The sequence below is a fragment of the Netta rufina genome, assembly GCF_964035555.1.
Source record: "Netta rufina genome assembly, chromosome: 1".
Taxonomy (NCBI): Eukaryota; Metazoa; Chordata; class Aves; order Anseriformes; family Anatidae; genus Netta; species Netta rufina.
In genome coordinates, this window is record NC_140123.1 from 76,467,590 (window position 1) to 76,495,490 (window position 27,901).

Here is a 27,901-nt window from a genome sequence, read left to right on the forward strand (position 1 = left end):
TATCAAGAAAATCAAAGGATATAAGTAAGGGGCATCTACAGTGTCTACAAAGAATAAATCTGTAGCTGTTCACTCTTCATTTCATGCTGAAGGTAATGCTCCCTATTAACTTGGATTTGGTTTGAGATTACACTGTAAATACTCTAAAGGCTAATGATGTGGGTCAGTGCCAGGATGAGTAACTTAGACACCATTAGCTTGTGCATTTTTGGTTTTCATCGTCATTAATTGTTTGAAATAAATGCAGCAATGAGTGACAGTTTTTGAGGTGACTTTGTCCTGGTTTCCGTGGCAGCAGTGGAGATGGTAGTCTTTCATAAGGATGATTTCTTTAATTTAATTTTATTTTATTTTTTCTGGTGACTGTTCGGTATGTTTTTAGTGTCCAGCCCGTAGTTGCGGTTGGTCCATGTCCTTTCTACCCCAGCCCCCCGCTCCAGCACCGGAACAGCTCAAGGTCAAGAATCTGGCTGGTAAAGGAAACTGTTTTGTTTTGCATTAAGATTAATGGAGCTTTAAACTAACCAGGGGAGAAGGATTGTTCTGCTGAAATTGTTAAACACATCCACCCTTTTCAGCAGATACGTTTTCGTTCTCAGTTTTTAACAGTAAGATACTCAGTGCAAGTGCATAATTATTTTTTTAATGAAAGATTAGATTGGGTATGTATTAAAGTGTCAATTATCATTAAGAACTCAAAGAAACCAGAGCCCATAGTATTGCTCAGGAGGGGGTTGTTTGGTTAGAAAATTACAGTCCTGTGCCTTTGTCCGTGTGTTAGTGGCATGTTAGGTTACTCGAGCAATGAGATACACTCACTGTGGTTCACTTTTCCAGGTGATGTGATAGAGACATGGAGAGGGAATGTCACAAAGGGCCTCTGAGCCTTCCTTGTCTATTCAAACGGTGCAATGGTTCCCACCTTTTCCTCTGAACACCTTCGGGAGTCTTTTGGGGAGCACTATGGCAGCTGCTTAATAATTTGGAGACGGAAGAATCTCAAAAATCAAGCAGAGGTGTTTTGCCAGTAGCATGCTTTTCCTATGAGAAATCAGTTTACTTCTGCTGATGCCTTCTCCCAATCCCCGTCACCTTCCCGACACGCTTTGGAGGCACCGTGTCTGCCTTGTGCAAGTGCTGGGAGGCACGACCAGCGTTTCGGCTCCTGCCTTCTCTGCTTGGCTCCATGCACTGCAGCACCCAGCAGTGGAGGTGAAATCCAGCATCACCCCTCAGTTCTGGCCCAGTCTGGTGTAGCTCTGGCTGACTACAGCCGGGCGATAACTTGCTACTCCCTCTGACGAGCGGGAGCTCCCTGCCTGCATGCTGACCACAAAAGCCCATGCTGTCAGTATTTGCTGAGAGGTTGTGCAGTCCAGAGATGAAGCATTAATGTTTCCTTTCAGCCGTACACTTCCAAATTCTTGAGACCTCTTTTAGGCAGTTCACTTGCATTTATTTTTTTAGCCAGCCACTTGCATGGCGAAAGTATTAACATCTTCTGCTGCACGGTACCTTGGAAGTAGAGTTATCTATTTTTATTTTCTTTCTGTAAGACAGATGATGACCCTAGGGGGTCTAAGGCAAAGACCAACAATTGGGGGTTTCTCCTGCAGCTGGAGTTTTCTAAAGAAAATAAATCAAATCTGAATTTGTACAGGAATGTTTGCCTTGCATTCCACACACTGAGTCAATTTATCTCAGGGGCTCTCTTTTTCCTCCTCCCCACCCTCTTTAAAGGCTTGGTGACTGGAAAAAAAAGGAGGGGTGTATGGTAGAGGGTAGGAAGAGATTGTAGCCACTGGTGCCAGGAATCATCAAGGAATGCTTAAGCAGTGCCTCTTGTGACAGCATCCAGTCTATTGCAAAAGCAGCATGTGCCATCTGGCTTCGATTTTGACTTAATTAAATGCATGCAGCCGTTTTTAACAACTCGGCTGAGATTCAGCTGTCTTGACATTTTGTAAAGAGCTCGAGTTTGGATTTTGTTGGGGAAGCTACAATAGTCACCTGATTTATGTTGTTCAGTTCCCTTTCAGTGTGGTCCATTGCAGTTCGCTGATATTTGAGTGACAATTCTGTTTAAACAAACTGTTTAGGACTTGCTGACTCTTGGAAGTCTAGTTCGGTAGCCTTTTTTCACTCCAGGTTCTGGGATTTTTCTTAAAACTGCAGTTATTGTGGAATTTTTTAATAGCAAAAGGAGATTTTTAAGTTCAGCCAAGTCATTTGTCTGGGAAAAAGGCAAAGTTTCTTTGTTGCAGAAGTTAGGTTACTCCACCCAAAGACTCCATATCAATGGGATTTTAGCTCTGAGTGGGGTGGCAGGAAGGGTAAGGATGGGGGGAAGGAGGGGAATGCTTTCTTTGCTAACAGCAGAATCCTTCTTAGTGCAGGGAATAGCAAGGAACTACTTGTTGTGGTCAAGCAAACAGTCCTGCATTGATGAGAGGGTGTCCTTTAGCTCTCTCATCTGTTGCTTCATCAGGCACCGGTACTCAAACAGCGACTTCTCTATGTGGATGAAGGAAGGTGCAAAAAATCTCTGCAAATTGGTACCCATGAAATTGTAATTTAAAAAAATATTCTGTCATTCTGAGTGCTACGTATCTCGATCTTGAGTCTTTATCATTTTGATCTTTTACAAACGAATACAAATTCCCAGGAATGGTATAATTGTTATTTAGTGTCTACGTGAGATTAAAAGCTCATTCAGTTGCCCTTTCTACTTTTACATCATTTTATCAAGTTGACTGGTGATACTCTTGGAGCGTTAATGTAAAATACATTTTCTGCCATGTTTCTAAAACTCCCAAAGGATCAATCCTTCTCTTTTTCATCCATCTGTGGGGGATTACCCCATGTGTTCCCATTTCTGTCCTTGGAAGGGTGTATTCTTGGACCATCCTTGCTGAAGAGGGAGTAGTTTTATAGTTAGGTGTGCAGGAGTGTCGAGGCCTTTTCTAGTTCTGTATTGTAATGAATGTTTTTGCCTTCTAATCTTTCTAGATCTCCTATTTTTAGCAAGTTATCCTTGGCCAGTTGCCACCCATTGTATAAATGGAATTGTACAGCTCTCATTATGAAAGTCAGTTTGCGTAGACCTCTTTAGCTGATTCAGTAAGTACGATATCCAGATCCCTCCTGCTGTGTCTTAACAGCTGTGCTGCAGGCTTGGGTTAGCTTTAACATTTCGTTTACACGCTTCTCTTTTTACCCCTCTCTTGCTGCAAAACTAACAAGCCCCCGATCCCGTGATGCTGTGCTGGAATGGGTCTCTGGTCTGCTTGTTTCAAGGAAGAGCTTTTGGAGTTGGTCTGCATGACTTCACGTTTCCATTTCCCTTTACCCATTCATGCCTGAAATCCAGGTTTGAGAGAAAACGGCTGTTTTCACATCCTCACTGATTGGTCCACTGTCTGGGGCAAGAAAATAGGAAGAGAGAGCTGTGAAACCTCCTCATGCAACTCTTCAAAATGTGTCCTGAGCCTGACCTTGACAGCCTTGTTCCCAACAGTGGGGGACTGCTCGGTTTCTGCTTTCAAGCACGCTGAATTGTGTATTTGTATTCAAAGTGATGTGTTCAGAGTGATGGAAAAGCTTCCAAATAATGCTTCTTGCAGAGGAGGCACTTACTAGTGGTCATGAAGCAACATCTTCCTTCTAGTGTTAATCTGATTACTATAGGACTAATTGACTGAGAGCAATTGAAAATAGAGGAACTTTAATTTCTTATTGTCCACCTGCACGTGTAATCATCTGGGTAAGGGGAGGCTGGGTATTTTGAACAGCTTGGGTTGTTTGGGATGATCTTCTTGAGATGTGTGTTAGTACGCATCACATCTGCATTTTTATTTCTGTTGACTGCGAAGTTAAATACTTGGATGGAGAAACCCTCAAATCTTTCCTTTCATTGATGAATTGAGTATCAGAGCACGAGAATCTTTTTCCCTAGTGTGAATATGTTTAGATTGTTTTGCTTGTGTTACTCCCAAGCTGTTTTAATGGGGTTTCTGCATGCCCTCTCTGGGCTCTACTCTAGTGGTAGACATGCCCATATATAATTTTGAGAAAGCATTTGTCAAGTATTTCTACTTTATCCTGGTTTTTGGTGACTGACCAGCAATATATCCAAACGATATTCATAGCTTTGCTTACTGTGAAACAAGTTAGCAAGGCGATGGAAGCCTGGGTGTTAGAAATAAATCTTCTCAAGGAAGAGAAGATTGTCTGATTGTTCCGTGTTTCCTCTCTGCCCACATATTTATTTGTTGGAAGGAGGCTGTACAGGACAGAAACTCAAGACAGAATTAGGTCAGGGTGGGAGGAAAGCAACTGATTCAAGCTAACGACTTGTAAATAGTCAGACTGAAGTTGGCTACAGGCTTATGTGGCACCTCCTGTGATGCTGCATTGCAGAGCATCATTTGGAAGACCCTCAGGAGACCCTTAAACTAGAGAGAAGTGCTTGGTTTTAGTGATATGCTGTGATTCAAGGAATCGGGCACAACACACACTGCTGAAAAGTGTGCACACGCAAGTCGATTTATTATTTATGTATGTATTTGGGCAACAGTTGGAGATGACAGCACAGTTTTCTCCACAGTATTACAGCCACATTGCTTTTCCAGTTGCCTACCACACTTCTGTCTTCGTGCTGGTATTTTGAAAATTTGAGGGTAGGGGCAACGTACTTAATAACCCAGTAAGTAGAACATGGTATAATTTGAGGAAGTTGTTCCTGGAAATACAGGTAATATCAACCCTATTTTGGCCTGTTGGGATTAGAGGAAGTGACCAACAGGCTTATGCTGAAGCCAGAGAGGTTCAAAGAGGTTCTAAGGAAAAACTTTTTCACCATGAGGGCAGTCAGACATTGGAACAGTCTGCCCAGGGGAAACTGTGCCTGTCTTTCCTCTTGAAAATTTTGCATATTAATATACAACGAGACTCTCTTGAAATGCCACAGCTTATATGTGATGAGCAGGGAACACGCAGAGTTGAAGAAGTGAGGGTTCTGTGTCTGCAGGCACTGACCTGGAACTGGGGCAAGAGGGGGAATGCCAGAGGCTGGAGCTAGGTTATGCTCATTGTTTTTAATGTTTTAGGTTTTTTTCTGCCTGATGTTGTAGCAGAGGAGGCTTTGGACATTACCCATGCAGAAGATCTAAGAGCTGGATCTGCTGATGAGTGGTTCAGCCATAGAGTAGATGAAGAAGGATGTAAAGTGACTGAAACCACTGTTTCTTTGAGTTGAGACTGCCTCTGTATTTGGCTCTGCTCTTGTGTGAACAGTAGTCAGCTTATCTTCTCTAACCTGTTTCTGTGTTGTGACCTCTGCTGCTTTTCATCCACAGTTTTAATTTCGGTTATGTGCTTAAAGGTTAAGCAAAAATGCTTGTTTCCTTTGTACTTCTCTAGTTGTAGATGCTCCCTATTAAAAGTATGAATGAAGACTGAATCCATACTTTCTGTTCTGATTAATCACAAAGTGCCTTCTTGTATACTTCAGTTGTAAATTCCCTGGATAAAGAAACAGTCTCCTTGAGCTATATTAATATAGTGTGTAGTAGACTGAGGTCTTGGTGCTTGACTGAAGCTCTAAAAGACCACGGTGGTGCAAGCTTTTTGTTGTTTGTACAGCCAGCTGCAGTCCTACATTTCCTAATCTTTTGGGGAACTGACTTTTGAACCTGAAGATATTTTTACTGTTGTAGTTTGCTGCATTTAGGACACATACAAGTGCAGGCATGTATGTGTATGTGTTATGACATGGGGAGAAATGCCCCTAAGATGGTTACCTTTAAGTGAATATCTTCATCATCCTTTCACGTCTGATTGTGACTTAGAAGAGGCAGTTCTAGCCAAATAAGCTAAGAATGTGAAAACACAAGATCTCAAAGTCCATAAGCTTGACCTCTTCAAAAACAAAGGAAGAAGATAGATGGCTTTTCTGTAATGTTTTTCATACAAGAATTCAAAACTTCACCCTGACTGCAGTTTAAATTTTATTCAGAGAACCAGTACTGTGCCATGTATAAAAACATCTGCACGTTGCTCTGAGAAATGCAGTGAACATCGTTTGTATGGCACGGTTTACTTGGTCATTATAAAAGAAATTGTTTGTGATGTAGAAAGTGCTGATTGTAAAACATGTGACAGTTACTGAAAATTGAAAAATAAAAAACATATTTGGAGTCTGAAGGCAGGCAAGCAAAAAACTTTTCCTCTCCATTCACAACCTTTTCCTTTGATTACTGAAGAAGAGAGAGGGTCAACGCATCAAAAACAATTAGGAGGATTTTTGAATGAGTTTTAAAATATATATGTATGTATATTCAAAGAATATTTGCTTTAACATATTTTCAAGAAAAATATTTTGGCTAGCTTCAGTTCTGTGCTCTGACAGCTGCTGAGATTTTTAACAACAAGAAGGATGCCGATTTCAAATCATCAGGTTTTTGTTCAGTAATGATGATACATAATCTTCTTCTTGCCAACAAAAAGGCATATCCAGCAGTAAGTGTTGTAATAAATCTTGAGTGTGAAGTTCGGAATATATTTTGCCTGTTGGTTGGATGTGTGACAAAGGGAGCTTTTAATAAGGAGACTGTGTCTGGGAGAAGAGAAAGGTTAAAGCAAGCTAGTCTCACTTCTTAAATGTTTGGAGGCTGTAGACTTGTGAGAAGAGCAGGTCTTTTTCTCTAGTGTGGGTAGGCTTGGATTTCCTGGATTTTGTTGACTGAAATATGGTCTGCGATGTGTAGCCATGGTGCATGAAGAGGGACTCGTTCCACAGGCAGAACAGAAGGTGGAGTGAACGATGGATGTGCCTTCATCGTGCAGGTATGTTCCTCCTGGGCGGGCACGTCCTGCAGCAGTAGGGGGTTGCTCGCAGCACTGAGAGTACTCCTCCAGCCATGCACCTTTATGGGCTGTGGTAGAAATACAGATAACGAAAAAATACTAAGCATCTTTGTCACTTTTATTTACAAGGCAATGAGCAGCATGGAAAGTACCATCACACCTAAGGCGATAAGGCCACGTGCGTGTTCAGGGAGTGGTGGTCTGGGCTCCAATAAATCCCTTTAGCACAGAGTCACAGAATGGTTTGGGTTGGAAAATACCTGAAAGATCATCTGGTTCCAACCCCCTGCCATGGGCAGGGTTGCTTAGTTACGTTGCTTAGATGAGAAAACAATATTATTTGTACAGAGACAGTAGTTGGGTATGCGTATAGTATATGGATCTGTTTTAAAATACGGGAGGGCTGTGACCTTGAATTCCAGAGGAGATTAAGTAGAATGCATCAGTAAAAGCCGTCTGTAATCAGATTCCTTGCACAGTTTTTCTTTTGGTGCTTTTGATCTGAGATGAAGCCAGTGAGTGATGTGAAAGTCGCCTTAGCAGAGCATGAAACTTCCTAACTTATTGCATGCATTTGGCACGTGTTCAAATGGCTCCGTGTGGGGTCAGTTGTACTTTAACCTTGAGCTTTAGGCACGCTGCTGGAGAGTCCAAGCGATTTGATTTGTCCTCTTCTTTCCTTGGTTAATATATTCTGTCTTAAAAGTGAAAATATTTAACAGAATGACATTTTTTTCCTTCTTTCCACTAGTCAGATGTTAAATGCTACGATCTAGATAACTTATTTTTTTTAATCACTCTCCAAAGTACTGTGTTAAAGCCATTTCAGTTTGGGAGCTAGCCAAACCTAGCTGAGGAGTTTCTTATCTAGCCTAGTCATTCTGCAAGCATTCCCTTAAAGCTCTCCTTCAGCCCTGAGAAATGAGCTGGTAAAGCTGCTGTGTCTCCGGTCTGCCTGCCCAGCATCTCAGCAAACTATGAATTTAATAGAAATGTCTTTGGAAGCAGTCCTATTTTGGTGTTGCTCAATAGCAAATATATCACAGTATCGCTTAAATGCCAACAGAGGTATTCATGGTTATTTCATACTACGGGACAGGGCTTGATGCATCTTCCATAGCAGTATTTTGTTTGTTGGTCTGTCTCGTGCAATCTGTACAGTTTCCTTTAAAAAAAAAAATGACAGCAACAACAACAAAATTGAGCTTTTCATGACTGGTGTCATGTGGCGTTTTCCATCAGTCTTAAAGAAAACTTGTTAAATTTCAACATGTTTGGACATTACCCTAGCATAATTCCTTAATGCTCTCAAATGTTGCCAGTGCGTCCATTTAACAGAGAGGTGTTTTGTCTCTCCAGCCACAGAACTATTTTTACAACCTCTGGGGAATATGCCTCCTTTGATTCGGGCTATTTTGCTTTGTTTCCTTCTCCCCAGCTAGTTATTTGATTTGGATCACACTGCTGTGCTTGGTGCCTTACTTCAGTCAGATTGCTCCCCAGTAACTCAGGCTGAATGCTTCCCCGCATGTCTTCTCACGCACGCTGAAAAGGAGCACTGCTCTCTGCAAAGGGCCTTAAAACCATCGCCTGCGCTTTTGTGCTGTTGACCGAGCTGACAAGTGGGTTTAGATGGCTTGCAGGATGCTTCTGCATTTTGTCTCTTACTTGTATCAGTTTGCCTAGCGCTTGGGATGGGGTCATCTGTAAGCAATGCGCGGCCTGATACAAACAGCTATACGTTTATCAGCCGCAGAACAACAGAGATAATCCCTAACTTGATTTTCATGCAGTGTAACTTTTTTTCCCCCAGAGACATGCTGCAGATGTGATGGGATTAGGAGATTGTTAATATTATAATACTGTAAATATTTCAACACAATTTGTTCTTGAGATGGGTGTGTGAAGGTGACAGTGCACTGCACAGTGACACTCCAAGCGGTATCCCTGGAAGCAAGGGGAAGGTTCTTCATTTCGGGGTGAAGAGGGAAAGCCGCTGCCTCCAGGGTTCTCCAGTTGTTCCCAGGTCCTCGCACTGTAATTTGCAGGTCGAGAACCCCAGTGTTTGCAGCAGGCATGGCCGGGGCTGGGATGGCTGCTGGAGAGAGGGCCTTCAGAGTAGGTAGGAGGCTGCAGTCAGGACCTTCTGTACAACGCTGTGTTTGCACAAACGGGAACACGGCTGCAGAGGCACTGAATAAATGTTTTTGTGGCACCTTGGGGTCACTCGCTGTGCCCTAGAGCGGGGGTGAGGGGGCCTGTGGGTGAGGAGACCTCGGGGCGAGGAGGCGCGCTGCAGCGTGCGGCCTGCGAGCATGGCCAGGCCACTTCATCCCCCTGGTCTGCTGCGGTGCCAGGAGGCCGCCTGGCCTTGCTGTGCGCCGAGGGATGGAAGTACCCTTTGGTCTTCCCTGTTCGGCAGTAGTGCAGCATAAAAGCAGGCCGTGTCAGTAATTAATTTCTGCAAGGGCATGTCCTTATTTAGCTTTGTGTTCTTTGGAGGTTAAGGGCAGTGCTCCTCCGTGACAGGAAGCTGAGGGTTAGTTAGGTTTTTGGAGTTTGAGTAGTTTCTTAGAAAATTACAACATATTTAATGATGGAGTTGCTTTAAAGGTGCCTTTTTAAATGTATCATTCAATATACTGAATATATCTGTAATGTTAAAGCTGGTTAAAACATGACCTTTCTTCTTCTTTTGCACAGGATTTGAATGTTTGCTGATAAACCTTGCCTAAAACTTTTGGTCAGTAAACGAGCTGTGCTCTTTTACTTGTGGTCTTGTGACAGAAGACTCCGTTTGCTAGATGAGTATCTTTTCTGGCCCTGTGCTGTTTATGTTTTAAATCCTCTTGACAAGTAGAGCAGCTATTGTGCTCCTTGTGTATATGTAAAATTAACAAGCTGCTTGTATTGCCTCCTCATCTAGATCATCGTCCTGAAGACAAAGTGTTTTCAATTTGCAAAGCCAGAAGAATGAAAGGCTGAGGAGGTGCAATGCAATACCAGTGCTCAGGAGCAGCATTACCAATTAATAACACTAACAGGCGGAGGAGGCTTGTGTTCCTTATCACGAGACCATTTTTTAAGTTGCGCAAGTTTTAAAACTCAGCCCATTTTTCCTTGTGTGCATTTGACAGGCTCTCTGTAAGAATCTCGAAAATGCACATTTGGATTTAGGGTGAAGTGAGCAACATTATTATTCAGCTTTGAACTTTTGGTTTCCGGTTTGTGGGAAACTTTTTTTTTTTTTTTACTACATTTTTACAGCTTTCAGCCATTTTAGTGAGTAGATCATAACATTATTAAGTACATTAACTTACCTGTTTATTCACTGCTTTGTGCTCAGCTCTTGAGAAATTGATACTGAGATAAGCAGGCATAGTTCTGATGTCAGATGATATTGCTGGCTCTGTGGCAGCAGACTGTCTGCTCCTGTATCTTTTAGATCACTGTGGAGAACTTTGCATGTGTGATAGAGCTTACGCTACCTGTCTCCTTGAGATTTGCTTACAGTGAAGCAATGAAGGGGGTAAAACTTGTAGCCTTTAATACAATCAGCACTATAGTGGCTGTGTCATGTAGGACTGAGAGGGTACCTCTGAAGCAAAACGAATGGACTCTTCGTAGACTTCCTTTCTTATTCCTAGCTGCAACTTAGCTGTGTATTGGACTCCAGAAGTACTTCAGTCACTTTTGTTAATAACTAAACCAGCCAACTAAGACGCCAGTTCTTTATATTTTGTGCCTTAGAGATGTATAGTATGTATGATACTGCAAGTGCAGAAGTATTCCGGGAATAGTATATATGGATATTCCTCTGGATCACAGAGGAACTTTAAACTTCATGGAAGAACCACTGTACAAAAAAAAGTTTGAAAATATGAATAGTAAAAATGTGAAGAATTCAGAGGATATGTACTAAAACAGAGAGTACTTTCAGAAAGTTCCTTAAAGTTTGAATGCAAATAATAACTACAGTAGATAACTAGAAAAGGAGGGAGGGGAGAAGGAGTTCTGTTTGTAATGAGGAAGCTATGAATAGAGGATAAAAACAAATTTGTGGCTTGGATAACCACATGGAAGAAGCAGGGAGATTTATTTGTAAACGTAAACTGGATGATGCCCAATGCCTAGACAAGAAAAGACCTATGATTGATAACTGTCTTTTGTCTGCTGTTGCTGTAGCTGTAAAATCCTGGATGTAGCCAGCCAGTCTCTCCAGTTTCAGGTAACTAGCTAAATGTTAGAGTAACAAGTTTCCTGCTTTTTCTGAACAGAAACAGGAGCCAGTGGGTTAGAAAAGGAAGGAAATAAGAGGTATTGCCTGCTAGAGACACCATGCTTGCTTCAAGTAATATCCATGCACTTGACACAGTTTCATGAAGTGTTTCCTCTTGATTACTTCTCACAACTTGGAAGATAAAGAATGTGAACTCAGGAGGAGCTTTCCTCAAATAAATAAATGGGAATTACAGGTCTTTCATAGCAGTTATCTAACTTCCTGCACTTCAGCCTTACTCATGCTCTGGAAACCCCCTAATATAAAAAGCCACAGTTCTTCCCTCTGTTGAGCATCAACTGCAGGCCATGTTGGCACAATACCTCGGCTGCTCGTACCTGTTATGTGGTATGGATCCGGGCCAACTTAAATGGACAGCTGCTAGCCTACCTCTGCCTTCCTGTATCCCTGGAAGAACAAATGTGTTTTTCTACGCAGTTCAGTGGAAGTGGAGCTTGTTGTTCAGCTTAGCGGGAAGCTGAGCGTTTAGGGATGTACTCCCAGAAGGCGAATCTGCCCTTCTGGAGACAAAAGACAAGAACAAAAACCAAGGACGCGGGTGCGACTTTCCTCCAGATTCACACAGCTGCATGCCTTTCTGGTCTGTCTGTGTAATGCTTTTCTCTTGCCAAGGTGCCTTTGAAGGTACAAACGTTTGTTTCTGAAACATTAAATGTATGTATACAAAAGGAACTAAGTCATCTGAATTCACACTTCCTGTAGTCCTGAAGCTGTTCTTGAGACAGAGAAACTAACAAAAATACAGGGAGTAGGGCTGTCTTAATTAAAAACAAAATAATTATTTTTTACTGATGTGTTTAGTAAGAGGCTTGTAATATATTCTTAGTTTAACTTTGATCTGTAGTGCTAATACACTCTTTGAATATTAAACAAACAAAAGCTCCAAGTCTACTCTTAAGCATGCCATTTGTTTTACCTGTTAAACGGAGAAATTGCAGTTCTTAACAAAAATAGCAAGGTTCACCTTCAGAAGCTGAGATAACAAATACTAAAAAAAAATATATCAGCCAATCTTGAGGTGCATAGATAGGTCAAACAAAAAAAAAACCTCTAAGGGTTTACAAGCTGGTCATTGACTTTTGGAACCTGGAGTTTATGGTAGCAAAGTGCTTGAAACAGGTAATCCAGAAACCTCTTATAGAAACCTCCAGAAACCTGTTACAGAAATGTCCCAACATGAACATCTGAGCACAGAAAGAGTCTGCATTCTCCCACACTTACTCAGCTGCGAGAGTCAGGACTGCAGTAGCAATGTGCATGTGCAAACCGCAAGCTTAGAGTGAACTCCTCTTTCTGTTTTTCACTCCCCAATTCTTTTTCCTTCTTTCTGAGTTGAGGTGTACTCTCCCTGTAAACACCAAGCCAAAGCAGTTAGTAGCAGAAGCGATGCTTGCTCATCTTCTATGTCCTACCCAAATGTTAGGGTGCCCCTCCAGAAAGTGGGAGATGCTTCCTTCCTCTGCCTGGGGGGGGGCTGAAACCCACTCCCCTGCAGCCTGGGGGACTGCCCTAACCACAGGCTGTGGGGTTGGGGATGTGCCGTGCTCCTTGTCCTCTCCCTGGGGCCATGCTGTTGTGCAGAAGGAATCCCTGCCTGATAGGTGAGAGTACAAAGGGCAGAGGGGTTTTGTTTTGTCCTTCTTTTCTAGAGGTGTGTGACTAGGACTCTCTTTGGAGGAGAGGTGAGTGGGCAGTCTGAAGTACAGATTTCAGTTCCCAGTTATTCAAGTCAATAACAAGTAATGCGAAGTGCATAAACACTGGTGGGAGCAGGGAGAGAAATCTGCAATTACTCCTCTCCGTGATTGTGCCGTATCTGTCGGAGGTCTGGCTAAAAGAACGTCTTTTCCAAAGCCCCTTCCTAATAAGCTGAGAATAAAACATAACGCATCATTAGCATTTAAGGGATGGATTTAGGAGCCATCACATAAAAAGCCAACCTATTCAGCTGCGGCCTAGTCCTCAGCATCAGTACTGAGGGACGGATGCACTCAGCAATGTACCACTCTCTCTGATGATTTTTTTTAACCAGCATCTTAAAGTACACCCAGTCATTATGCAAGCAACTACGAATGAGGGGTCCTAGGAAGAATTTAGCAGGGTTTAATTGGCTAAAAATTCATTCATTTGGTCAAATTTTGAACTGTTTTAAGGTATTTCTAATTAAAACAAGGCAACAGACTGCCTTGTTGGAAAGATTGCAGAGACTAATGCACAGCTTGAAATAAGCCTGAGCTATAAAATTTGAGCTTCAGCTGCGAAGTGGTAGCAGAATGAAAGATATCACTCAGGTTTCTGGAAGTGTCATGGTTCAGCTCTGCAGGCAGTTTTGTACCTGCGAAGCCTAAGCCTGCACAGTAAGTGCTCCAAAATGAAGGCAGACATGAGGGGAAGGCAGTAGGCATCTTCGAAAGCAAAGTATTGTTAGAATTACATGCCTCTGATTGTAGTTGGCATTAAAAACAAAACAAAACCAGTTTTCATCCTCATGATTGAATTTGTGATATGAATAATATAATGCTGATCATATTTTTTGATCTATAACAGAATCTTTACCAGATGCTGCACTTTCCTTCCCGTTACCCTACAGAAGGCTGGTCAGGCCCTCTTCCCAAAATGTAAAGATGCAGAAACCACCTTCATTTGGAAACCAGAAGGCTTTAGTTCAGTCAAATCAGTCATTACCAGATCAGTCAAATCTTCAACTTTCCCTTACCATCACAAATAAAGTATTTTCCTACAGTTTAGGCCATAAGAATTACAGAATTTGAATTTAAATACAGTGCAAACAAACTTGTGTATTGGTCCTAACATAGTATGCAGTTTCAATATGTAAACATTATTCAGAGAGATTGTTTCTCTGCTGTTTTTTATTATTTTAGATGTTTTTGTTGAATTCAAAATGTAGCTAAGTCCTGTAGTGCTTTGACCTAATGATCTTTGCAGATGGATAAGATTAACCTTGACATTTCATCCTCCAAACCTGTGTTTACAGCAATCCTCCTTTGCCATTAAATCTCAGCCTAGGTGCATGGATCTTAGGCATAAAACAAAAGTCACTGTTTTTGTCTCAGGAATCCTTTGTGCTTTGCCATTTGCAGAATTGGGTCTCTGCTCAGGATATGCTTCTGGGTGAAGACGGCTTGTGGTGACAGGATTGAGAATGAAACGCAGGTTTTGAGCATAAGTGCTGGCCACAGTGGCTCTCCAAAAGACTGCATGGCTTTTCTGTAAAGATGGTTGTATGAAATTGCCTATGGGAAGTCTTAAAGAGGAGCAAACAGTGGAAAAAAATACTGCTTTGCTGCCAGCTCTTGCATACTTCAGCCTAGGCTTTTAAGACCTGTCTTGTCTCAGAGGAAAACAGCTGTTCCACGGCGTTCATAAATAATACAGGCAGTATCTCGGTTCCACGATATTCTCAGTTTCCTTAGCAGTGTTACAGGCTCATTTCAGGACACCAGCACAGGCAGTCTTTAATTGCCTGTCAGTAGCAAAGATTCAGAGTTTCCTGTTCAATACGGTATTTAGAGCAGTCGGCCTCCTCCTGGCAATGCTGACACCCTCAACCCGTATGCTGAGACATGAATTTTTGGTTAAGATAGCTGCATACAGCTATCAACACACGCTTCTCGGAAGTGGGTTGGTTCACCGGCATAGACAACACTGTGAGACGTAAGCCACATGTGTGATGTGCATGTGTGTGTATGAAGTGACCCCACCACTAATATGGGAAAGTAGAAGTCTATTTATAAATTTTCTCCTGTAGCACAGGGATTGTTGTACAAACCTTCATCCCCGAAATTCCACTCATACTTGAGCAAATGCTGTGCCGTGGAGTTGTAAGTGTTGGGCCACACGGTCAGGATGTGTCCTTTAGTGAGCGTGTGTGCACATTTGACGGATACTTTTGCCAAAGAGAAATACAGATGTTTGTCAAACTGAGTGGTTCTGACATAATTAAATACATACTCTCTTACTCAGGAAAAGCAGCTAATTGCGTGAGTGTGTAAAGTTTCGGTATTTCTTTTAAACTTTTTTTTTTCTTTTTTTTTTTTTTTAAGTCTTTGAAGTGATGTGCTTGCTCTTAAAGCTCATTATGTCAGCAACATGTGTTACATGATGAAGCTTTTGAGAGAAATAGAAGGAGCTACAAATGAAAGCCAAATTGGAAAATGTCCACTCTGAGTAGTAAGCATATTCTAATTTCAGAATATAATAATTCTCCTGTGTTACATCAGGATTTATTGCTCAATCCATGCAGCCTTTTGAAGCGCCTATTTGTATGTTTTCTGTAAATTTCCCTTGTTTTACTCCCTGGTGATTTTCATACATTAGCTGCTAATTCACAGCACAGTGCTGTAATTCCTTAAGAAAAAAATAACCTTTGTCAAGTGAGTATGAATTACATGGCCCAGTGTAATCATCATACTGGTTAATTATCTCTCATTTATCCTAGGAAGCATTAGACCTCTAAAGCAGAGAAAAGGTGGCAGGGTACTCATAGAGATGCCAGAATGCTTGCATATCTAATTCCTCTGGTAAATTTTTCATGAGGAGGGAATTTCTTCTTAGGTTCCACAGTGATACTGAGTAACGGAGTGGTGAGGAACAGTCCGCAGGACAGCTGCACAAATTGGATAACCTGAAATTGTGAGCAGCTAGGTTTGGTTTAAAAAAAAAAAAAAAAATGTATTTATTTTTGAAGAGATACCTCTTAGAGCTAAAATATATGGCAGAGGAACACTAATGGGTAGGGGAAAAAGGGCAGGATACTACAAGGTGAAGGATGCCTGGGGGTACAAATTGCTATAGATTAGTCTCCGCAGAATTAAATTTTGCTTATTTCCGTTTCATGACTCAGAATAAACTTAAGATGTTGGTGCTTAATTGTAGATGCATGAATATTTCATACCCTGCTCAGAGAACTGCATGCCTTAGGTAGGTAGATGGGTACTGTTTCATCTTCTCAATAAATTGAATAAAAACATTGCTAAGATTGTTATTGTTATACTTTCAGCTTTTATTGCTGTGGCGTCATGAGAGATGCACATGGGATATACTGGCAGTCTCTCTGTATAAGCAGCCCTCTGGTGCCTGACTGCACCAGACAGTTCAGACACTGCACATTAAGCAGGTAGGACAGCCTGGGCAGAAAATGCCATGCAATCCACTCTAAAATTTGCTTTCTGAACCTTTTTTCACCATGTTAGATGCAACAGTGTGACAGTTCCTGCCCTAGAGAAATACATTTAATGCCATCCTCAGTGTTTGCTTGCTTGACCTTTTCAGTGCTTGAATTCTGGGTGAAAGTGGAGCGGGGGAAACTTTCTTCCTTTACTGGACTGCAAGTGGAATAAACATGAGCAGTGGAGAAACTAAGGACAAGGTTACCTAGACCTTTTTTGCTTCTATAACAACATGTATTTTTGTTTTTTTTGAGAGTCATCCCACTAGCTTCTGTCCTTTTATTGCTTTAGGAAAGGAGAATTGGGATTGTATATTGAATGTGCAGCAAAAAGGTGAGTTTGGTTGGTGGTTTGGCAATGGGTGCTTGTGTCTATTCAGTTTGAAGTATTGCATACTTACAGGAAGTGAGATTGTATAGATTATGATAGATGAATTAAGATGAATTAAGACAGTTTTAGGGTTTGTTGCCTATTGCAGCCCTCGGGAGGGAGGAATAAATATATCTTCTTGTTTGACCTTTGCTTTAAATATTGAAATTGTTGAGGAAGATGTTGGAAAATTAAGGCTCCAGTCTGTACTTCTGGTGCTCTGTGAGTCTGAATATCATTTCTGAACAGCGAGTAAAAGTTGATGCAATGAACAAACTCCGTTGTCAGCAGGCTTATATTTAGGAGGAGGCTGACCTTCCTTCTGACACTTTGTGGAGGAATGGGTAAGGGACTCAAGAAATAAGACATGTTTTGAAAGTTGTGTTGGTGCTTTTGTTTTTTTAAGGAAGTTGAGTAATGCAAGACAAGTTCTTGTTGAAGAAGCTGCTATTTCAGTTTTTATAAGAGCACGTCATTCTCTTCCCGTTAGTGCTTATGCCTGCTGTGCAATGCTTAGAAGTGTAACGCTGTGTTCTGCTTGCTCCGATGTGTAGCAGTGGGCTCCTAAATGAAAACTTCAGCTGTTAGCTGTTGAAAATGCAACTTAAATGTTTCGTAGAAAGTTAGCATTTAGACTGACTGACTGAATGAGGTAGGTGACTTCTTCAGAAAGTACTCAATTGCTATTCAGTAGATCTTTCAAAGTCTTCCATTGAGGCATATCAGACTTCTTGACAAGCAGACTACAAGGCTGATGAAACTGGACTTTTCCGTGGTAATTAATGCACAGTCATACCTGCATGACCGCACAGACACTCCATGTTTTCTGCTTTGTTTTGTCAGTAAGTCATACTCTTTCCCTTGTTATGCAGTGGTGTTGCACAGGCTGCTGGATTGCATTCAGCATTTTACTGTCAAGGGCACATTGGCAAGCTGTGACATTATTTTCCTGGGATGGACAGGAAGGCAGAAAGATAAGTCAACCTTGTGGAAGTATATGGTTGCTGCAAAGTAAAAAGCCTTGAACCTTGTGATCGTAAAGATTGCTTTGTCAGGTCGTATTTTTCCTGTTGGAAGTCTGTTCTTGTTATCAGTTTGAAAAGATAAAATGAGCTGCTTCTATGCATAACCTCTTTTTTTAACCGTTCTTATCGTTGTTCAGAGTAACCGAAAGTACAAAAATGTAGGCCTATAAAAAATACCTAATGTTAACTGCAGAGATTACATATATAAACAGCCTATGTATAATCATCAGTAAGTAAATTTGCACAAGTATAAGCTCACCCTTTCAAACTACTCTGATAGAAGGCATGTGAGGATAAGTAAATTCTATGTAGAGAAAGAAGTCCTGTTTTGGCTTTTTGATCATTTATTTCACAGCTCAGGCATGTAGCTCCTTTCTCACACAGAGTATTTTGTCACTTTGGAAAAAAGATGGAAAGATATTTTTAAAACTGTGTAACATATCCATGAGTTCAGATGGGTTCCTGTGGGTCAGATGTCGTTATCTTCTGTAAAATAAAAAGCCAAGCTGTCAGCTAAAAATAAATGGGAGTTAGCGTTTCTCAAGTGGTTCTTGAGAATAAGACGAGTGCAGCTTGTCTGGACTAATGCTGTACTAAGTAAAAGCTGTAGGGGGTATCTAGATGCTGATGAGGTGCTAGGAGAAAACCAAAAAACCTTGAGCTGTGCTTTGCAAGTGGTACAGACGCATTGTTGTGAGTGGTGGGGATGAGGGAGGAAGGGGGGTGGGATTCTCCAGGCTCAGGCCCAGCTCTGGCAGCAGGCCACTTCCCCCGCCTCCGTTTCCATCATCCCCATCTTTTCCACTCTTATTTTGGCCTTCTTACTCCAGCACGGCTGGGTCCACGTTCACCTTCCTGCCACCTGGGTGCCACCCGGGGGTTGTTTGCACTGTAGGGGCTCAGGATCTGCCCTGCTTCATCCTGGGGGGGCTCTTGTATAGGAAGATCCTCGTAAAGCCTGGGTTTTGTATGGATATAGTTGCTCTGCAGAGCTGTTGTATATGCAGGCCTGCTGCTATGGGTCACGTGGGGATGTAGAGGCCTGGGTATGCTTTCTGAATGCTACTGGGATAAATCTCACTGAGCTGGAAAAAGCAAATTTTATTTAGAAGCTGTAAAATTTGTCTAGCGTTGCTCAAATACTAATAGCAAAGGAAGCAACCTTGACAGTAGGCAGCCCCCCACCTTCCTTCTTCTGATACGTTATCTCTTTGCTTTCAAGGCATCATGGTGGGCTGGTGTGTCTTTGGTTGGTTGGTTGTTGTTTTTTAAAAAATTATTATTTATTTTCGTACAAGTGTTGGACAATGATGAAATGTTTCCAACTTCTGTGGCTGAAACAATGGAATCAGTTGGCAAAAAAAAATTAACCTGAACGATGAAAGTTTATTTTCTTTCAAACCTACAAATCTATGTGGAGCCTCTCTTCCTGAAAATTTTCCTATGTAAGTGGTGCTCGTTGGCTTCTGGAGGCAAAGATTCAGTAGACTTTTAACTTCAAGTACTTAGTTTGTCCTTCTTAATTTGCAAGGTCCATAGTGGGACTGCGATGCAACCAGATGAAGGCACAGTAACAGGGTCCTCATGGAAACAGTGACTAATGCTTTATGATCAGAATGGTCTTCTCATAGCATAATGGAAATTAGTGATTTGAATGATCTGTTCAAGTATTAACTTTTAGAAAGGAAAGTGTTTGTTTGTTTGTTTTTTCCGGACTTTTTAAACACTCCTAGTTTGAGGAACTCTGAAGTCAGGTTTCAGCTTGCAGTCTGTTTTTACAGCTGTACTAAATCCTCGACAAAAATGGCCTGTCAGGGTGGAAGCGACAGCAGGCCCTTCATCCGCATGGCCAAGTGGACACAAGTATAAGGACTGAACAAGTGCTTAAAGAATTGTACCAAGTGACAACTTTTCAAAATATAATACTTTAAACAAAATAAAAATGCTGAGCAAATAGAAGATTGCTGGGAAAATATCCAAATGTTTAAGTACACCAGATAAAAAGCAATTAGAAAGGGCCATGGAGAGCCTCCACCCTGAAGGTTTAGGGGGAAAAAAGCTGCCTGTGGAAAAAGGTGCTGTCCCAGACCAAACATCCCTAAAATCTAGAAGTTTCCTGTGAAGTTTAGGAATAATCGGGGCAAGAGCAAGTGCAGGCAATGGCTGGTGTGTCAAGTGCTGACACCAAGCAGAAGTTAAACTGGCTTCTGTGTTAGTACAGAGCGTCTCCAGATGAGGCCCCGTGTTAGCAGGCACTTGTCTGATGGAGGTCCATCCAGCGCCAGGACCGTGGTGTTGGCCTGCGCTGCATAGGCCTGAGCGTAGCAAGGTGATAGATGTAGTCATCTTTTTGGGCACCGGGCCCTTGGGCTGTTGGCCTGTGAGAGGTGGTGTTTCGGGGTGGAGAGGCCAGGTGCTGACTTGAAGGTTTGCCTGGATTCTTCGCTTTGCCGTGGACACCCAGCAGCATTTGGGGCATTTCTTCCCATCAGGAAAATGCAGGCCTTACCACTCGGGCTGGATTTGCTGAACTTGGCGCTGTGCTTTTATTGTTGGTTCCTCAGAGTTACACAAATGCCAGGTTTTGGCTGTGAAGGTATTTCTCCTTTGTGTAACTCAGTGCAACACAAAATAGCTAATGTTTCCTATGTGTTACTTGTTCTGAAGATCTCATACGAAGTTTTTTAGGTTTGGGCTTTTTTTAAATCCATATTAGATGCTCATAAGGCAAACAGCCACAGGATCATTTCTTGGCTGCACAAGGAGTGAGTTATGATAAAATAGTTTATCATGGCCGATAGCAGAATGCTGATAAGTGGAGCTGTTTTTTCCTGTGTTTGTTTCTGGGCCTGGGTTTCCATCCCGTCTCCCACCCGGCCCAGAGAGAGCCGGGACAAGAGTCTGACCCGATGTCATCGTGGTAAACAAAACGCGCTATCGTGTGACACTGCGCTTCCCAACCTGGCTCCCGCTTGTTTATACAGGTGCCTATAGAGGAATGCGAGTATTTAAAGTAAAGCATCAGGCCTGGTAAACACAGAAGTTAATGGGTCACATGCTAGCAGTGGTGCACCCCCTCAACATTACTGCATCTTAAAGCTGCCAACCATAGGCTGTTATTTTCCCTTTCAGATGTGTTACCCACAGTGGGAATCCAGACTTGTAAGTGTCCCTGGAATGTGTTTGTGTGGCTAGCTGTTACACTTTTCCCCCCCAGCTCTTCCCCCATGTGAAAGCCCTTTCTCCTTTTCACAGAAAGAATTTCACATACTGCACTACATGGGTGTTGTTTTTTCATTCGCACCATTTTTGTCCTAACCATTATCTACATATGTTTCTTGTATCAGCGTCTCTTCCTCTTTTGGGGATATGATAAGCAGGAATAACTTTGGGAAGATAAAGCAGTTCATATCAATACTGTTATGACAGCAGAAGTCTCTGGTTCCAATCCTCGCTGATGCATGGATCCCAAAATTTGCCTTTGCTCTTGGACGCAGGGAGGTCATCAGGGACAAAGTGAGAGTTGGGGATTGTCTAAACAGATGCTTTTCATCAGCAAACATCCTCTTCCTCTCCTCTTGAAAACACTTTTTTGTAGCAGTATCAGCATCCCTGCTAAGGATAGGAAGTCATGCTGTTTAATCTTGTTGATTTAGCATAATAAGAGGGGTGCGAGTCGTTAATACATTATTGAAAAGATGGTTTGAGATTTCTGGAACTTTTCCTTGCTCATCCAAGGTGGGCAGTGTAACTATACAGGTTTTTTGAAGGCTTAGGTCTCTTATTTATAAGAAAATAAGGTGTTGATTTCCTTGGCTGTGTCTTTAGTTTCCTGGTATTGCTGTAAAGGCATTGAGATGTACACTTCAAGGACTTTCAGTTCCTGCAAGCATTCCAGATTGAGCAGAGGGTTTGCTCAGGGCTATGTCCTGACCCATCTGCCTGCTGACCATGACTGAGGCAGATCTCTTCTTGTTGACTTTCTTGTAAGGCTTCATCTTAACACCTCCCTTGGCATTTTCAAGGGTTTGTTTTCAGCTCTGTACAGCTAGTTTTTCTGGGAACCTGAATTTCAGAAAAAAATTGGATGTTAGATGAACAATATGAGCTTAAATCTTAAAAGGTGGGTTTAAATCCTGCCATGCATAGCACAGTTAACCCCATAGGTGAATGAGAGCAATACATAAATGGTTGAGGTGTGAAAAATAATGGTGAAATTTTTGAGTGTAGTTGCTAGTGCTAAAACATTTATGAAGGTTGGGATTTACAGGTCTGATGAGGTGGAAAATAAATCAACAGCTGAATAAATAAAAGTAATAAATGGCAAAACCTAGTAAACAAAAAAAGAGAAAGAAGAGCAACTGGAATGGCACTGTGAAAGGTTGGGCAGAGCAGGCAAGTGCAATATTTTCAAAGAGTCTTTTCCTCATGTTTTTTTTGGCTGTGTTTCATTAGATGTATGTAAAATCTAATGCTTTTTTTAGTCATCAGTGTAACTGAAGAAACTGTATTTTTCCTGTCTAGCTAACATTCCCATTTCCACTAAAAGTGCATTGTCAAGTGGGATGACCGCATTCATGCAGTCAGTCAGTGACCTGAGGTAAAGCCGGTAAGAAAGATTTATGTTTCAATTTGTTCAGCTCAGGGGGACTTCTACTGTGAATGGATGTGTAGTTTTATTCTCCCTAGCTGCAACTGATTTGGAGGCAGTGTATTAAAGAAAGCCACTTCCAGCTTTCAGGAGGATTGCTTCAGCTCTGTCCTTAGGTTTTGATATGCTTTTGTGTGTGTGTGTGTGGTTTTGATGTTTCGTTTTGTTGTTATTTTTAATTTTTTTTTCTTTTTTTTTTTGATTAATGTTGTTTTGGACAGCCAGAGTCTGTTTGGAAAGCATGCACCGTGTGGAATGTGTAGTCTCCCTGCTGAAATGAAAACTCAGAGGGGGTAACTGAATACTCCCTGCAGTCAGTGCATTGCCAGCCTAAAGAAAAAACAAACATGCTTACAGAGAACAATGAACATTCCTTGAAACCCTAGGAGACAGATTTTTTTTTTTTTTTTTAAGACAAAAAAAAAAGACCCTGTCAAGGTCTTCAAGCCCAGCCTTCTGAATTGTTGACATCCAGGTGGCACACAGGCTTCTCGCCCCTTGTTGTTAAGTTGGTACCTTGCTGAGCTGCAACTAGTTGGCACTTACATTTTGCAGTTTAAAATGTGTGCTCCTACAACATATTTTTCCTCTTTTTTCCCACCTCTGCCTGAACTTCTCTCTACATTTCTAGTGATTCAACTCTGCTTTTCATTAAGGTTTTCCCTCTGCTTTTCTGACCTACTGGGCTTCAGACCTCCAAATGTAGTTTATTTAGAAGCAACCCAGAAATGCATCTGGACAGTTGAAGGACTTGAGATTGCCTCTTCAGAGGGTTGTGATTCATGAATCCCCAGTTGCTTGTTCTCTTGTTTAGCTCTGCCTGGCTTCAGGGCTCCTCAGATGGCAGCCGCTCAATTCTCAACAATTGTAAACGAAACTCTTCCCGTGCATTTAAGTGATTTCCACTGTGGCTCCCCGGCTTTCAACTTCACTGTAGATTTGAACTGAGAATTCAATATTCTGGTAAATTCTTGACATTCAGAAGATACGCAGGCAGGTCAGAGGCAGGTCACAGCTTGAGAGCTAGATGTATCAGGATGTAGAGACTCGCTCTGTCTTTAATTATCTGTGTTTTTATTAAGATAAGAAGTTCTGGAAATTAAGTTGCTTGATTAGTATTAATAATGAGTGTTTTAGAATGGCGTATAAGACTAAGCATTTTACATGGCATTCTTTTTGGCTTAGATTTAAAGGTCTGAAGATTTTTAAGACATCTATCCTGAAATTACATAAAGAGAGCTTTTATGTGCATGAAATGAGATTGCTGTGGTGTATGAGATCATCCTAATGTACTTTCATCAAGAGATATTGCTTATTTTATTAGGTTATTTAATTTAGACTTTCTTTGCAGGAGTATCCTTAAAACCTGTACTGTGAGCACCACAGTTCATGAAGTTAGGTTTCCTCTGGATTTATCTCATTGTTGATTGACTTCGGTGCCTTAGAAGATGGTTGTACTTTATGAAGCTTTGTGCAGTTGGGGCAATTACACGGAATTCTTCTTTGTAGGTTCACAGACATTTAATAATGAGGGACTTGGAGATACTGTAGTCGACACAAAATGTAATGAAGACATAAATTAAAATCTTTGCTTTGAACACGAAGTGTCAAGTCAGTAAGAAGAGGTAGGATATGGATTATGAGCAAATGAGGGATGAATAAAAAATCTAGATGCATAGATCATCTGAGAGGCTGGAGGCTGTGTTGACAGCAAAAGGGAAGGGAACAAACCGAGAAAGCTGAGGGCCTGACTTGCAAAGTCTTCAACACCTACAGCTGTGCTTGAAATCAGCTTAAGCTGTTGGTACTTGTTAGTCTGGCTGATCAAGCTTTTGGGATTTATTTTAAATTAAAAAATGGGCAACTTGTAATGGGCTGGCTTCCTTCGTCATTGTGGGAACTGCCCCAAACCAGCTGTTAAATTTGTTGCGTACGTGTTTCACTGCATATAATCAATAGTTCTGTAAGAATTGAATGCATACCAGAGAGGCCCATAGAAGCAAAATAACCTTTCAGTGAATATCCCTTAGCATGGCTATGTTCTTCAGCAGTGTGACACATTATTTTAATGCCTTAGATCTCAGACCAAAACCTCTTCCTCTAGCCAGAGCTGTTAGTTAGCTGTATGGACCGTAAATTCTCAGATATTTTCCAAAATGGTATATGCCTGATGAAAATCAGTTTATTTTCCAGACCAGGTTGTTATGCAATATTGTGTAGCTTCACAGAATGCCAGTTCTGTGGAGCTGACTGTGTGGTTAATGTTATCGACTATGTGGTTACTATCACTGGTTACCTTTTCTGGAGAAATAGATTTAAGGTGCCTGCCCAAAGCTCTATTTGCAACTATGATTACCTGTACCGTATTGAAGAGACCTTCAGATGACAGATTTTTTGACTCTCAAATTTCCATTAAGCTTCCTACTTTTCTCAGATAGTTTCCCTCATACCTTTTTTTTTTTTTTTCCTAATCTGATCGTCTCTGTATCATATTCTTTATAGTGTTTGGAATTTTTTTCAATTATTTTAACCACTTAATTACTGTAATAGTTATTGTATGAAGCCAATATTGAAAGCTCATTAACATGTTTTAAAGTGTCATTATGCAACCTTAATAATTCTACCATTTGGTTTGCTTTCTCTTCAGATTGAAGATGGGAGCAAAGCTGTGTCTGTGGACAAGTTACTGGCTGGGGATGAAATTGTTGGCATCAATGATGTGGGCCTCTCTGGTTTCCGACAAGAAGCAATCTGTCTGGTGAAAGGCTCACACAAGACGCTAAAGCTTGTGGTAAAAAGGTAAGCTCGTGACATTCAGCTGGAAAACCAAATATGTTCCAGTCTTTACATTATTGAACAACAAAATTTGCCGAGAGTTGGCAAGATAATGGCTTTCATTTAGTGCTATTGATGTTCATATTATGTAGTGTTACTTCTTGAACAGAGGATCGTTATGGAAGAAGATGTAGGCAGAGGTAGCGTATTGATCAGAGCAAGAACTGAGGCATTGTATTCTGTGAATACTGTTGTAGTGGTAGGAATTGGTACTCTGTTCCTTCCTGCCCTCTTGAAATACGGGGACTGAAGCAAACTGTCCAGCCTGCCCTGCTGCTTCTGTATTTGGTGAGCAGACATTGGTCATGCTTTCTGGTACATTTGCAGTGCATACCAGTTTGACTCTGAGTAGGGGGTTACATGTGAAACTTTTGGAAAACTGTTTTCCCGTGAATACTTTCATGGGAACATTTATGAGAATATTTGGGATTTCAAACATTTCTCATGTGGTTTGGTTAAAGAGTGCTGTCAGCTATGTATTAGTTAAGGGAAAAATTGAAAATATTTATCAAAATAGAACATAGTTGTGATATGGAAACTTTGTATTCTCATTTTGATTTATGACACTTAAGTTCATGCTTTTTTAAAAAACTCATTTAAGTAAAAATAAGCTTCATAAAAGAATTTTGGCTTTTGAACAGATGCTAAATGCAGGATAAATCTGATAAGTTCTGAAAAAAAATAAAACAGGAAATTTGAACAAGAAATCTTGCTCACTAATTTTGTATTCTGGTGAATCAGAACTTTCTAATTACGTTAGAATTGCATTATACCAACTAGACTTTCATGTGGGAATTTTGGGTGTCTTTGGCGGAATCAGAAAAGAATTTTGTTGCAACACCGAAAATGCTGAGAATTGGGTTTGACTTGTATGATCAGCCAGCCCATAAATATAGTAAGTGTTCTGAAACTGTCTCAGATGAGGACTATATGTGAAAAAACACTGACAGATGAGAGGTATGTAACCATGCTTTTCGCCTTTGGTTTAAGAAGGTGCTTTTGACAGAAGCAGTTAGGGGAACGTGAATCTCTTTTGCAGGTAACAGAATTTATGTTGTTGCCAATAGCTACTTCCAGAAGCACATACAAAATTTTTGTAGCTCTGAAGATAATAAATATAAAATAAAATGCATGCACAACTATTGTACATCATGTTGATGTTCAGCAGTTTCAATTTGTGTTGGCTATTCTGGTGAAAAAGTTTTGTTAGTGAAGCTTACAGCAGCTGTTTCTGTCACAGAAAGGGAGAACTTCAGGGTTGAGAAGTTTTATAGACACTGAAGAATCTGCCAAGGCAGCAAGTCTTAATTATAACAAATAGCTTCAGACCTAGTGGAAAGATTCCCTCTTTCATGATGCTTTTCAGTTGTGTGATAGCAACTTGCTCAGATCTGTGAATTCTGATCTATCTTTGGAAATGACAGGTTTGTTGCTGAAATACCCTAGTAGTAGACTCACCTAAGACATTCATGAAATTCGTAAGTACTTCACTCCATGCTTTTGGAGAACTTTCCTACAGCTAGTCAAGCCCTGATTTGCTGCTAGGGATTTGTGGCCATTCTTTGCAGGCAGCAGAGCCCCATTGCTATGCACGCCTGCATGCAGCTTGGTGCAAAGCTGATGGATTTTCGTCAGTCCTTTCTCAGCGCTCCTCTTTTTCGTTCCTTAGCATATGCCTGTGCAGCGGTCGCAGGCAACCTAGCTGTTCTGGCCAAGAGGCTGAAATAGTGGGTGTTGTTAGGGAAAACATTTTTGTCCTAAATTCATTAAGGCTTCCAGAGCTCCCCAAACAGGCAAGAGCCTTTTGGGTCATTGGCAAGCCTGCATAATATTAGATAAAATTTAATAAAACATACTGAATGAAATTAGCTAGGGTTTTTGTTTGTGGTTTTTCAACTTTGCTCTTTCTGTTGGAAAGTTGCCTTAGGACATCAGTCCTTTGACGGTCAGAAACCTTTAAACACCCAGTTTCATTTTATTCTTGGCCAACTTGTTCCCATGCACTGCTGTCTGTGTGCCGAAACAGCTTTTCTTTTCCTGTTGGAAGTTCAAATGATGCAGGTTTTTATAAAAGCCTTGTTGCATGCTTTCTTCCAGAAGTTATGGTTTGAACAACAGCATTGTTTTGTGCTGTTTGCCCTAAATCTTAGGCTGAATTTTTATGAGTGCTTTAAACAGTCCTGTCTTTAAGCAGGCCAGTTGTGTAGTCTTTGTGTGAGCACTCCTGCAGGTCTGGATTGAATTGGATCAGGGGACTGATCTGACTGCAAAATTACTTGGGGAAGTAGGTTTTCAGCTGGATAGGACCACCACTTTCAGAGGCAGTCTGCACTTTAATTGCTTACAGCGATCTTGAAATGGCTGCCTTAGCATTTTTAGACTATTTCAGTTTTCTTTAGATCCACCCTGACTGTTCTCTGGGGAGAGCGGGGATAGTCCCACAATTCCTTTTCATTGAGTTATATATATGAGATGATGTATTGATCTTCAAGTTGTCTTAGCATCTTTTTGTCTGCTTGCCCTGTATATCCTTTGTCTAGCGGAATGATGCTTTTCTATAGCATTGATTTAACATGCTATTCCCCAGGGATACCAGCGTGATAATTTGAAGCACAAAACAGACAAGCAGTTTGAAGCTCAACGACCCAGCCTTGGAGGCTTAAAG

General features: G+C 41.3%; 1 protein-coding gene across 2 annotated transcripts in view; it reads left to right on the top strand.

The window, feature by feature from the left end:
* Positions 1-27,901, top strand: part of SHROOM2 (shroom family member 2) — a gene marked incomplete at its 5' end in the record, with an annotated part of 122,603 nt that overhangs the window by 24,693 nt on the left and 70,009 nt on the right. For both annotated transcript variants that reach the window (XM_084305560.1, XM_084305561.1), the window contains one exon: positions 25,049-25,200. In XM_084305560.1, coding sequence (XP_084161686.1) covers positions 25,049-25,200 — 152 coding nt within the window. The remainder of the gene's footprint in view (positions 1-25,048; positions 25,201-27,901) is intronic.